Consider the following 13,984-nt stretch of genomic DNA (forward strand, 5'->3'; position numbering starts at 1 on the left):
GGTACTTGCACAAGATTCAGTTAGTGAACTCTTATCATTTATTAGTATTGTTTTAATTTCAAAACTAGAGTATCTCTAGTTTTCATCTCACCCCTTTGTCTCTGTGGACATTACTCTTTGTCTGTAGTCTGCCTACCAACCATGAGGTAATGTAATCAACCCCCTAATGTGGCCGCCATGAAATCCCTGAAACATATTGATGGTTGTCCATCTTTGCAGAGTCAACATCTCCCTCCCTTTGTTTTGAAGTCTCATCCCTAAGGTGATGACTATCAAACCCCACTACTGTCGATTGCCCAAGTGCCCCCACCTTCATCCCACTTGCCCCTCACATTACCCACATAATGACCTCCCGAAATAGATGACCCAGAACTGGTTGTGATTAACGTTATACCATATATTCTGTGTCAATAAACTCGTTAACGCTGAAGCCGTTTCCTGAATCAGAACCCGATTCCTGAAGGCCGGATTTCTAACAGAACCAAACAAGTTTCAAAGAAATATATATATTTAATTTAAAAGGTGTTTTACAGTCATACATATAAATACACAATTTACAATAGTGTCATAATTGATATTTACATGTACAAAAATATCTCTTTTTTTACAATATGATACATCTGTGCTATTCAAACACAGTCTCCAACGCTTCTGTTGGCAGGTATTTCCCACAATCCCATGCCTTCTGAACACTGTGTTAAGTCCTGCCATGTGTAGTCCAGCAGCATACCATGATGAATCTTTCCCAGTGGTCTTTGATATTGAGCGCTAACTGCCCTTCACGTTGGGCAGTTTTCACGTTGGGCAGTTTTCACGTTTTCAGTTGGAAGAAGTATTCTACACTTATCCCTTCACTTCCCGCCAAACTGAATGTCATCGTACAACTGTGAAGAAAAATACAAATGTGTTGATCAGTGACTGAATCCAAAAATATCTTAACAAATTAATATCTTTGATAAGATTTTACATTTTAAAGCTTATAGAAAACACAAGCCCATATCACGGAAGCGCGAGTCAAACTTACGTATTCGTCGTCGGACATCGGCTCCTCTTCGCTCTCCTCACTGTCGCTCTCGGGCAGCGCCCGGAGCTCCTGAGCTGTTCTCTCGTACAAGTGCTGTCGGATCTCGTTGTTGTGTCTGCCGTAGGTCAGGTGGTACGGAGTGTAGCCGCCGTACGTTAGGCTGCTGGTGTCGGCTCCCAGAGCGAGGAGCCTGTCTACCAGGTCTAAGTTCTGCAGGTCTACGGCCAGGTGTAGGGATGTTCGCCCACTGCACTGTTCCTGAAATAAACATTTCAATGTTCATCAGTTCCCACCTTCTTGAAAACACAGAAAACTTTCATTCTTAAAACCCAGAGTAAAACGTAATGACACATTAGCGATTAAGACACCCACCTTTGCATTGACATCAGCCCCAAGTTGCACAAGATTCTCCACCATTGACAGGTAGCTGGAGATTGATGCTATGTGAAGACACGAGTGTCCTGTAATGGAAAAACAATAATGAGAAACTGGCATACAGCAACACTCTATGGGCGTATTTCAGAGTAGGAGGGTTGTGTGGCACGGAAAGCAAATGTACGCACCACTGTAATTTGGCAGCGAGAGGATGTAGCGGAGGTGCTGTGTGTTGATCTGTGTCAGCACGGAGAAACAGGCCAGGGAGCCTCTCCTGCAGGCCAGGTGGAGCGCCGTGTTCCCGTCGTGGTCCACCATACGCGGGTCACATCCAGCCTTCAGCAGAGCCTCCACCGTGCGCGGCTGCTCTGTAATCACGGCCAGGTGAAGGGCAGTCTGCAGGCAGAAACCACAAACCGCTTAGACCTGGAGTCTGTGACGCTCACTGATCATGAATGACAGGAAGTCTTTTTTGGCTTTTGATAGTTTAAAATGCAATTTACCTGTCTCTGGTTATTTTGTCTGTTCAGGTATGGGTCGTTCACGGACTGCTTAATTATCTGGGTGGCACAATCTTCAGCTTCATGTATAATTGAAAGGTGAAGATACCTGGAAAATAATGTAGGTGTTATTTAGAATATAGCGTTTCGAGAACAACCAGAGGAAGTGGTTCAGCAGAGACAAAGCCTGTGCACTCAGGCATTTCGCAATAATGGCTTTTCTAGGGTTATTTCCACCCGCTGTGGCCTGACACATCTGATGCATTATCAAATGTTGGCTGCGTGCCCGGGACTTTCCTGCCTTATGCAGTCTCCGCCTGCAGCGCCTCCACGGTGTTAACACAGTTTATGTCTTTACTCATCTACTTACTTTCTACTAACGCTTTGCATGCTATTATTTAATTAAACCTTGCACGGTCAGTTCCGACACTGCACAAATTAATATTACATTCATATACTGCTCAAATTTGAGACAGGTTAAAAATAATTAAGCATTAACTTAATTATTGGCAATAAAGTCGCGCCACAGTAAAATTAATAAATACAAATGAGAAGATTAATGAAACTTACGTGTCCCCATCATCTGTGGTCTCTTTCTTCCATGCTTCGTAAGTGTGTGGATTTTCAACAATACGAGGCAACGCCAAATTCTCCATTTCCTCCAGTATTTTGTTGTACTCGTCCTCCGTTAGCGAGTCCACGCCGCTGTCGTGACGCTCCTCATTTTGCAGTTTCCCAATTTTGGGATCCATTTCATCAAAACAATCCATGAAGTTACTCCGTGTGGGTCCCCGAAGAGTGTCCATGTGTGTGAGGTGCACCGTGTGTGTGGTGGCTCCGTGTGTGTGTGAGGCAGTAATGAAGGCAGAGGGGGAGGCGCCGCGCTATATCAACACCGCTCGGGGGATTTCCGAGCCCAACGGTCTCCACAGCAGGGGAACTCAGTGCGGGGTTTTATTGACAGAATTTCCCTCCTCATGACTCCGCAAAGTAAGAATGAAATCTGTATTTTCCTATTACACATTGAGAGCTACCTGTATTTCCAGGGTAACTCTGAATAATGAATGAAGATGGTGCATGAATGAAATCGCTTAAAACTAAAAGATAATGCAGCATTGTCAGTCGTGCATTCTTGTGTAGACTACATTACACAAATATTGTTAATTAATATTATCTTTTTTATAAAATTTTATATATTGCAATCTTAACAGTATTTGTGCCCATGCATTTGAATGAAATATTTCACCATTTTGAAATGATTACTTTTACATTTTGAAATCTTAATGTATAAACACATGTGAGCATATTGGTTACAGTAATAAAAAAAACACCATTCAAAAGTCTGCACGCTTTCATTTGTGCAACTTTAAAATAATTTTGTCTGGCATTTTTTGCATTATTTAAATCTTAGCTTTAAAATTTAGATTTAAATAAAATAACAGAAATTAACAAACACCATTCTGGCTACCTGAAGCTGACTGAAACTGGCTTTGATAAGTAGAATCTGTAAATCAATGAGTGTGCTCAAACATGGAAGGCCCCACAGTCTGGGGTTTATAGGTATGAAGGCCCCTCAGTCTGGGGCTTATAGGTATGAAGGCCTCTCAGTCTGGGGTTTCTAGGTATGAAGGCCCCTCAGTCTGGGGTTTATAGGTATGAAGGCCCCTCAGTCTGGGGCTTATAGGTATGAAGGCCTCTCAGTCTGGGGTTTCTAGGTATGAAGGCCCCTCAGTCTGGGGTTTCTAGGTATGAAGGCCCCTCAGTCTGGGGTTTCCAGGTATGTTTGGTAACTTTACTAGGACACTCCCTTCAAAAACACCTTCTAACGATCATCTTTTCTGGACTGAACAAATCAGAACCATTTTCCAATGTGCAGGCATTCCCTCTGGTTTTGCCCGTATATAGGTTAGTGGTAGTCAACCTATATCAAAGTAGGTTAAATCAGTACTGCAGGTATTTACCATCTACTGTATACTCTGTTAAGGTTTAATGGAGACCCCCCCCCAGGAAAAAGGCGACTGCTGAAAAATAATAATAAAAAAAATTCTCAGGGAAACTCCTCTTATGTAACATAATAGGGTACTGGTTTGTACAAGAGCACGGCTGCACTATCTGTCTGGAGCTGACAGAGGTTTCACAATGGGAAACCTCTGTACACACTGAAACACACACGTTAGCAACTGTCTCCAACAACAATACACACTCAGAGCTTGAACAGTGATACTGTTAATGTAACACAGACATCACACCCGGATATATGACGCCACAGCCCTGCGTCTGACACATTCCTGCAGTCCGTGTTCACAGAGACAAGCACCAATCCTTCAATTATCCACCACTCAGATCCAGAGCTCGTCACTGGAGATAACAAGCTGGAACACCGTGTGACATTCTTCAGCTCTGTTATACAACGTCGTCAAGCTTGTTTCACAAGCTGATTGGTCTAAATTTTTATATAACTTGTGGTTACTTGTTTGTCTATATTGGCATCCAAGGACAAAGGGTTTAAACTAACATTCCAAAGACATTCATAAAAGAGACTTTTTAATTTAACTGATATTTGTAATTATACATAATTATTTGTATAAAATAATTTTATTATTTAAAAAATAGTTTTTGAAGTTGCGATAAACACTGTGGGTTACCCCCCTATATACGTAAAATGTCAGACTCATGCATATCAACGCTTATATATCAGATTAATTGAATTGTTAATGGAATGTATAAAGTATATATAGATGTATAAAGTGATTCATGAAGAAAATTTCAGGGGCTTGCAGGGGGGCTTGGTTCCATTTTGAATAGAGGGAGTTTTGGGGACTCTAGCTGTGAAGACTGATGCATCTTACCCAGTGGGGGCAGACAGCTAGACAGACACTTCTGCTTTCTGTCTGACTGCACAATAAAGATCAGGCAGTGCGATGTATCTTTATGTGAAATGTAAGAGAATGTAAGAGACCAAAAAGCATCTTTGGATGTGTGTGACATTTGTCAGACTAAAAGAATGAATTTGATCAAATTAGGTCAACAGTATGATTAATTTAATCACTATCTCTCACAGAAACCTGTGGGTCATACTGATTCTATTCAGCACCCAAGTTGAATTAACACAATTTCACAAAGTGCTGAACTCAAATGATTGGAACTCAAGAGTATCAGATGTCATGTAATTAGTCAATGTGTCAGCACTTCATAAGCCTTACATACAATTTGGGTCACATTGAATCTCTTTAAAAAAAACTTAATGAAGAGGCATGACTTTTCTACATGATGGTACAGGTGTATACCTGAAAGAGAGATCTTGTCTTCCATGTGTGTTTTCACTCCCAATTGTTTTGTACATTTGGAAGAAGAAAAAGAAGAGGATGAATATATTCCAACTGTGGAGATGTCATGGCTAATGGCTGCCATTAAGTAAAGGAGAGGTGGACAACCTTGAGAAGCTCAAAAGCACATTCAGAGGAAACGTATATCCAGTAGAGTACCAGACTACCATGAGGTGACAGAGCAGCTCCAGGACTCATTGGTACCACCAGACCCTGAAGGTTCCTCCAGACTACAGGAGGAATGAAACACCATACTTCTAAAATATATTTCCTCAGATGGTGCTTTGATCTGAAATCTCTAAGAGATGTGAAAGTTGGTTGAGATCTGGAGGCTGCTAACTCTTATGGATTTACATATCATAGTCATCAAACACCCATCATGATAGAAATAGTTTATCGTATGATAGAGGTGATCACTCAGAACAGCTTTACATTGAGTTGCACTGACCTTTCGCCCTAAGGGGTCAAATGACCCCGAAGCACATGGTCTCCACACCTCTCCGTAGGCGTTAAGCATTTAGGCCTGTGCTGTACTATTGAAAATATAGAAATAAGTGACCATATCACCTCTCTCCTGTAGACCTACAGCGGTTTTCAGTACCACTGACCAGTCAAATGTGCATTTGTCTTTGAGGAGTTTATATACACTACCGTTCAAAAGTTTGGGGTCACTTAGAAATGTTCTTATTTTTGAAAGAAAAGCAGTTTTTTTTTTTCAATTTAGCTAACATTAAATGCATCAAAAATACACTCTATACACTATTAATGTGGTAAATGACTATTCTAGCTGTAAACATCTGGTTTTTAATGCAATATCTACATAGATGTATGGAGACCCATTTCCAACAACCATCACTCCAGTGTTCTAATGGTACATTGTGTTTGCTAACTCTGTAAGGAGGCTATTGGATATTTAGAAAACCCTTGAAAACCCTTGTGCAAGTAGGTTAGCACAGCTGAAAACAGTTTTGCTGATTAGAGAAGCTATAAAACTGACCTTCCTTTGAACTAGTTGAGAATCTGGAGCGTTACAATTGTTGGTTCGATTAAACTCACAAAATGGCCAGAAAAAACAACTTTCAATTGAAACTTGACAGTCTATTCTTGTTCTGAGAAATGAAGGCTATTCCATGCGAGACATTGCCAAGAAACTGAAGATTTCCTACAATGGTGTGTACTACTCCCTTCAGAGGAGAGCACAGACAGGCTCTAACCAGAGTAGAAGGAGAAGTGGAAGGCCCCGCTGCACAACTGAGCAAGAAGACAAGTACATTACAGTCTCGAGTTTGAGAAATCGACGCCTCACAGGTCCTCAACTGGCAGCTTCATTAAATAGTACCCGCAAAACGCCAGTGTCAACATCTACAGTGAAGAGGCGACTCCGGGATGCTGGCCTTCAGGGCAGAGTGGCAAAGAAAAAGCCATATCTGGCTAATAAAATAAAAAGATTAATATGGGCAAAAGAACACAGACATTGGACAGAGGAAGATTGGGAAAAAGTGTTATGGACAGATGAATCAAAGTTTGAGGTGTTTGGATCACACAGACGAACATTTGTGAGACGCAGAACAACTGAAAAGATGCTGGAAGAGTGCCTGACACCATCTGTCAAACATGGTGGAGGTAATGTGATGGTCTGGGGTTGCTTTGGTGCTGGTAAAGTGGGAGATTTGTACAAGGTAAAAGGGATTTTGAATAAGGAAGGCCATCACTCCATTTTGCAACACCATGCCATACCCTGTGGACAGCGCTTGATTGGAGCCAATTTCATCCTGCAACAGGACAATGACCCAAAGCACACCTCCAAATTATGCACAAACTATTTAGAGAAGAAGCAGGCAGCTGGTGTTTTATCGGTAATGGAGTGGCCAGCGCAGTCACCAGATCTCAACTGCTGTTGTGGGAGCAGCTTGACCGTATGGTACGAAAAAAGTGCCCATTAACCCAATCAAACTTGTGGGAGCGGCTTCTGGAAGCATGGGGTGAAATTTCTCCAGATTACCTCAGCAAATTAACAGCTAGAATACCAAAGGTCTGCAATGCTGTAATTGCTGCTAAGGGAGCATTCTTTGACGAAAGCAAAGTTTAAAGTAGAAAATTATTTCAAATAAAAAAAAAACATTATTTCTACCTTGTCAATGTCTGGACTATATTTCTATTCATTTTGCAACTCATTTGATAAATAAAAGTATGAGATTTCAGGGAAAACACAAAAACTGGGAGCTACTTCTTGGAGACCAATTATTGCGGAGGGCTACCAGATGAATTCGCATCAATCTAACGAAAAGTTGTTGAGCGGGGGGGTGGTGTGCGTGTGCGAGTGTCAATTGCTAAGCGGGAAGACCGCTAGCAACCGCGGACAATCTATAATAGTAGCAAAAACATAAACGATGCAGCGCTTTGGTGCATGACGCTATAGTGAGCTATTTTTAAAACAAACCCGCGGGCGACTCGTGACGTCCTCGCGGGCGACATGGTGCCCGTGGGCACCACGTTGGTGACCCCTGATATAGGTCTTTTTGTCCTGTTGTGGTGTAGACCAGAGGAGGATGGTTGGACTCGAACATCTCTATAGCTGCTTGGTAACAATTGCTGGTGTAAAATGCTCCATATTAGAAATATTTTGACAATTATAGAAAAATTCAAGCTGATTTGTTTTAAGTTTATTGGCAAAAACAGCACATACACCCAAATAAGTGTTACTTTTATAGTGGATGAGATGATGAAAAAGGTTATGAAATGCATTGGAAAACAATGACTCATTTGTTTATGTATTGCTGGGGTGTCCAGACTTTTTGCAATGAGGGCCAGACCTGGTAAAGTGAAACTGTGGGGGCCGACCATTATATAATTAATGCAAATTATCTAATTAATTTTATTATAAAGATGGGGCTGCTTTGTGTTTGCGTGTGACGGGGTGGGGGATGGGACGTTGTGGCGAGGTCTGCTCGTGTGTACCAGGTCTACTGCCACCTTCTGGTGAAATATAAAATAGCGGGGATTTTATTTAGACAATAGCGTGTGCTGGCGGGTCGCATATTAGTGATTTTATGGCACAGGCTGCGGGCCGGAGGAGGTTTGAACGCGGGCCGTATTTGGCCTGATGTATTGGAAACAAATTTATTTCCATGCCCAAATGTCACATAATACAGTATAGTAGACAGTCAATAGTTCCATGATTTATGTATCCAATAATAATAATAATAATAACAACAACAACAATAATAATGATAGGTTATGTAAAGCTGATTATTAAGAAAAATGTCAACATACTTATAATATAGTGGGATACAAAGGAGCGTTTAATTCACTTACTTTACTTTGACTACACATTTCCTATACTTCACATACAGTATATTTTAGGTTTAAAACTACTGCGGTAAAACACAATCACAATGTGCTTTTCCCCAACATAACTCAGCAAGACTGACAAAGCAGGTAAAACATAAAACACTTGGCTAAACAATCTGAAAGAAAAAAGCTACTTAGAAAATACAACACTGTACTACCGCCCCCTCCTGGTAACATTTAGTTTATCATCTCAAAACATGAAGAATGAAGCGGTTGCATATGGACTGCAACTCCCGTCGCCCCTTGGTGTTGACGCCATTTATTTTGTCCAATTACATTTGAGGCTGAATGAAGACGGTATTTATGTTTGAGCACATGATTGGTCATCCACGTGGCCGTGACTGAATCGTAAAGACGGTGGATTTGTTAGCCGGTTGTTTAAATGTTATGCTGTGCCCTTTTGTTTTTAGTTAATGCGAGCGTCTGTATCAGGTTTACATTGTTATTATGCCAGTTCATTCGCGTGATAGAAAAGAGTCGCACGAAGATATGGACGTGGACTACCCGGACCATGAAGGCGCCAGCAGCTCTGATGAGGAGGACACAGTAAGCTCGTCTGCGTCTGAAGATGGAGACAGCTCAGGTGAGCCTTCAGCGTTTAGATGATTCAACAGCCATTTAACAATTTAAATACTTAAAATTTCGTAAATATGGTTCAGTAATGTACCTGAGGAGCTATCTAACACGGACGTGGTTTGCCTTTATCTCATGCTGTCATGATGATGATGAGATGTGCAGAAATGGATGATGAAGATTGTGAAAGGAGGCGACTGGAATGTCTGGATGAGATGACCAGTCTGGAGAAGCAGTTCACTGACCTCAAGGACCAGTGAGTAACAGTCCCAGCTCAACAATAACTCATACTCACCAGAATATTTACGTTAACCATCTGACCGTGTCAAATCGCTGAAATGGTTCAGAAGTTTGATATTTGATCAGGTTGTACAAGGAGAGACTTAACCAGGTGGATCTGAAGCTACAGGAGGTCAAAGCTGGCAGTGCTGCTGAATACCTGGAGCCCCTGGCCAACCTCCAGGAGAATGTACAGATTCGTACCAAAGTGGCTGGTAGGTTTCCACAAAACTTAATTCAGAATATGAAACTATGTGAGGACAACGATTAGTTCACTTCACTTACTGGAAGTATCGTTTAGCATTAGACAAGCTGAAATTTTTAAGATAATTGAAACCATCATAAAATATTATTTGTTTAACCAACTAAATTATCACAAATTAATTTTAAACTGATTCAGTGACATGAAATGGTATTGGGCATAGGCTCAATGTTCAGTCGTCCTGGACCTGAACTCGTCACGTAATCATGGAGAGTTCATTAGGAATGCTTTGAACATGTGTCATGTGCAATCATGGGTTATTCTTCACTTTCCTGTTTTGAAGGTATCTACCGTGAGCTATGCTTGGAGTCTGTGCGGAATAAATATGACTGTGAGATGCAAGCAGCGAGCCAGCACTGGGAGGTAACACTCTGTGTGGCTACATAGGGAGAATACGGTGTGTTGTGCAATAAACCTTTGGCCTACACTGTCTGGCCGCTGTATTAGGTGTACCTTTATTAGGTATACCTTACATACAGGTGCATTTTACAGACAAACAATTAAATACTGTAGTACTCCCCATGACATGCAGTTTGTCTGCAACCCTGTACCCAGTTCACCAGTGTTCAGATTCTGACACCAACCAACGTCTTTCTTTTCAGCCTATATCTAAATGTGACTATACTGTATATAAGACATATAGATATAAGACATGTATATATGTGTTTCTTCTTTCTTCAGTAAGTGTAGCCCAATCCTCTTAAAGGTATTTTACTAAGAGCTATTATACTATAGGCTACATGATACAAACATATTTAAGGAAATAATGGCAATTAAAATAATATTTTAAGGAAAATTATCACAATTCCTTTAATTCCGATTTGTTAATGTAGGCTAATCATTTGCATATTGGGTATATTGTGCCATCTTTTGCATATTACGTATTACATTGTCATTTAGTGAAATTGCTGTAACAGTCATACTATTGTTTGTGTGTGACAGAGTGAGAAGCTGCTTCTGTTTGATACAGTCCAGAGTGAACTAGAGGAGAAGATCAGACGTCTAGAGGAGGACAGACAGAGTATTGACATTACGTCAGGTTAAAAAAAACAACACAAACACATTGTATCACAAGCTTAAGCATCTATGTATTAGCTTGTACGGATTACATCGTAATTTTTTTATTGTATTTTATATTATAAATTGTATATTATTTCTTATTTCCTACACCAGAACTGTGGAATGATGGCTTGCAGGCAAGAACCAATAAAAAAAAACATCCCTTCTCTCCTGGCAAGAAGAAGAAACCCGTGGTTGTGTCCGATATCCTTTACCTGAGCACTCATCTGTTTTCAGCTATACTGCAGTTGCATCAGTTATTATACATATGTCCTGTATTTCCTTATCTTCCCACGACCATATATCGTTTACATGTTGCAAGACCTAGACATACTCGAAGACTGGACGGCTATACGAAAGGTCTGCAGGTGTTTTCCTAAGTTGTGTTTATTTGTAGAAATGTACTGCTTTATATTTTTTTATTTGTTTGTTTTATTCACTGCACTGTTTTTCACAGGCTATGGCTTCGATGGGACCACACAGAGTAAAAGTTGATGGTAAGAGATTTAATGTATTTTAGCATGATTAAAAAGGTGTGGATTCTTCTCCTTACATTGTAACGTACATTTGTATTATATTGTGGCAAACTAGCTAGAATTGTAGCAGCCGTTCAGAATTCACAAGAGGCAGTGATGTAGGACAAGAAGTTTAGGTGAGGGATCTGCTAAGAGGGCGTTTCAGTTAGTGCAGTGAATGAGCCTGTGTTCAACAGTCCCGTCAAAAGCTGATGGACAGCATCACCATGCTGCTCGCTCTGAAGATGGACGTTTATTCTACGACAACAAGTGGTACAGTCGAGGGCAGGCCGTGTGCATCGCTCGCAAGGAGGAGTACCCCATAAGGTACGGGAGCAAGAGAGTGCATGTCCGCATGTGTGTGTGTGTGTGTGTGTGTGTGTGTGTGTGTGAAACACTTCTTGGGAATACTAGCATGAACATGCATCTTTCTTTGGTTCCCATTTCTGTCCTAGTGCCATTATAACCACCATTAACCATGACGAGGTCTGGTTCAAGCGTTTGGATGGCAGCAAATCGAAGCTCTACATTTCACAACTGCAGAAAGGCAAATACACCATCAAACACTCCTAAATGTTCTTCTGGTCTCCTCGTGGCTGGAGGTAGTGCAGCCCTACCCATGGTGCACCTCGGTGACATTTTCTGAACTCTTGTCATCTTCAGTTTACTATCAGTCCTTGTTTGCTTGATCCAGCTGCATTGGGTCCTTTATGTATGTACTAATCCTTTTGAATCCTCAATCTAAGAGGAATGTTGCACTGCTAAAGAGAAACACAGAAAGAATTGCTGGTTACCAATGAGAGCGTGTGCATGCATGTGTATGTATGCATGCGTGCTAGCAATAGGGCTACAAGCCATTGTTTCGTAACCCTTGTTTTTAAAGAACAGAAGAGAAGAAAGATGCCTCAAGGCCAACGTAGCTCTGTGTGCATTGTTGCCTGTTTAGACCTCTGAAATGTTAATGTGTATTTTTGTCAGAGCACTGTGTATGCCTTGCAGTAGCCAGCACTTTATTTTTATTATTGTCCAAGAATTCTGCACAGAACTGAATCAGTGTTTGCCCTTTAGGTTCAAGTATTTCTCTGTTTTATAGTGTTCAGTTTCACATTTAAGCTTCTGTCCATAGGAGATTGAGTGAATAATGAATTGTTTTAAAATTAGCTAATGTTTTTAGTGTTTTTGAGCCTTATACCAATGTATTAACAGAACATTAACGAGTCTGGCTATACCTCATACATTTTTTAATTTGATGTGTGTGTACACATTTAAACCACCATCACTCATGATTTTGTTAAATGGTGCCAACCAGTTCAGGGGCAGAAATGTAGCAATAAAAAATTGGTTAAATCGCAGTGGTGTCCAGATGCTTTGTCTTATTAAGTATTTAACAAAAACAGAAGTTTGATAAAAATTTGGATAAAACTAATTTCTGTTATGCAGTATATTTCATGATCAATGTGATTTGAATATTTAATTGCTCAGAAAACAGATATTTTGCATGTACATGTATATATTCACAAATAGATCAATTAGTAGGTTGATTTGCAAATACTTTAATCCTGGTGTCTTTGTGTTTTAAGGGACACTGATTTCTATTGTGCATTTTCAAAAATGTGAACCTTATTTCCTCGAATTTATTGTCCTATTAACTTCCAAAGGGTTTGGCTGTCCTGTCCCCTATAGTGCAGAGTGAATATGGCAAGTCCAATTGTGAAAACTGCCCCTAATTAAACCTTGTTTTTGCCTTTTACATTCATAATGGATACACATTCTTTAAATCACATAACGGCAACCATAATATTCTACATAACATTACTGAAAACATGCTTGAGATAATGGCTATAAAAAGCATTGTATTTATTTTAAAGTGAAGTTTGGACTATGAATGACATCCAGAGAAGCAGTTCAAATGTAGATATAATGTCTTCTGTTAGAAACTACCACAAACATTACAGCATACACTCACCGGCCACTTTATTAGGTACACTTGTCCAAGTGTACATTAACGCCAATGTCGAATCAGCCAATCACATGGCAACAACTCAAGGCATGTAGACATGGCCAAGACAATCTGCTGCAGTTCCATCCGAGCATCAGAATAGGGAAGAAAGGTGATTTAAGTGACTTTGAACGTGGCATGATGGTTGGTGTCAGACAGGCTGGTCTGAGAATTTCAGAAACTTCTGATCTACTGGCAATTTCATGCAAACCATCTCTAAGTTTTACAGAGAATGGTCCGAAAAAGAGAAAAAAGTGGCAGTTTTGAGGGCTCAAATGCCTTGATGATGCCAGAGGTCAGAGGAAAATGGCCAGACTGGTTCCAGCCAATAGAACCCCAACAGTAACTCAAATAACCAGTTACAATCGAGGCATGCAGAAGAGCATCTCTGAACACACAACCAGGTAGATGGGCTACAGCAGCAGAAGACCACACCGGGTGCCACTCCTGTCAGCTAAGAACAGGAAACTGAGGTTAACATTTGCACAGGCTCACCAAAATTGGACAATAGACTGGAAAAAATATTGGAAAAATTTTGTCTGGTCTGAGGAGTCTCAATCTCTGCTGTGAAATTCAGATGGTAGGGTCAGAATTTGGCGTCAACAACATGAAAGCATGGATCCATCCTGCCTTGTATCAATGGTTCAGGCTGGTGGTGGTGGTGCAATGGTGTGGGGGATGTTTTCCTGGCACACTTTGGGCCCATTAGTACCAATTGAGC

General features: G+C 40.7%; 2 protein-coding genes across 2 annotated transcripts; one reads left to right on the forward strand and one right to left on the reverse strand.

The window, feature by feature from the left end:
- Positions 1-490: 490 nt before the first annotated feature.
- On the reverse strand, positions 491-2,790 carry LOC143523551 (NF-kappa-B inhibitor alpha-like). The gene is made up of 6 exons (XM_077018079.1): positions 2,470-2,790; positions 1,903-2,008; positions 1,588-1,795; positions 1,397-1,485; positions 1,025-1,282; positions 491-884 (listed from the first exon to the last, which is right to left on the reverse strand). Exons 1-6 carry the CDS (start codon positions 2,703-2,705, stop codon positions 852-854), a joined length of 930 nt encoding a protein of 309 aa, XP_076874194.1. The 5' UTR covers positions 2,706-2,790; the 3' UTR covers positions 491-851.
- A 6,072-nt stretch (positions 2,791-8,862) lies between these two features.
- Positions 8,863-12,616, forward strand: brms1lb (BRMS1 like transcriptional repressor b). The gene is made up of 10 exons (XM_077018080.1): positions 8,863-9,159; positions 9,315-9,405; positions 9,516-9,643; positions 9,974-10,053; positions 10,633-10,729; positions 10,864-10,953; positions 11,045-11,109; positions 11,207-11,246; positions 11,462-11,591; positions 11,720-12,616. The coding sequence occupies exons 1-10, from the start codon at positions 9,024-9,026 to the stop codon at positions 11,835-11,837; spliced, it is 975 nt and encodes a 324-aa protein (XP_076874195.1). The 5' UTR covers positions 8,863-9,023; the 3' UTR covers positions 11,838-12,616.
- Positions 12,617-13,984: the final 1,368 nt, after the last annotated feature.

This window comes from Brachyhypopomus gauderio, chromosome 9 (assembly GCF_052324685.1).
Source record: "Brachyhypopomus gauderio isolate BG-103 chromosome 9, BGAUD_0.2, whole genome shotgun sequence".
Taxonomy (NCBI): Eukaryota; Metazoa; Chordata; class Actinopteri; order Gymnotiformes; family Hypopomidae; genus Brachyhypopomus; species Brachyhypopomus gauderio.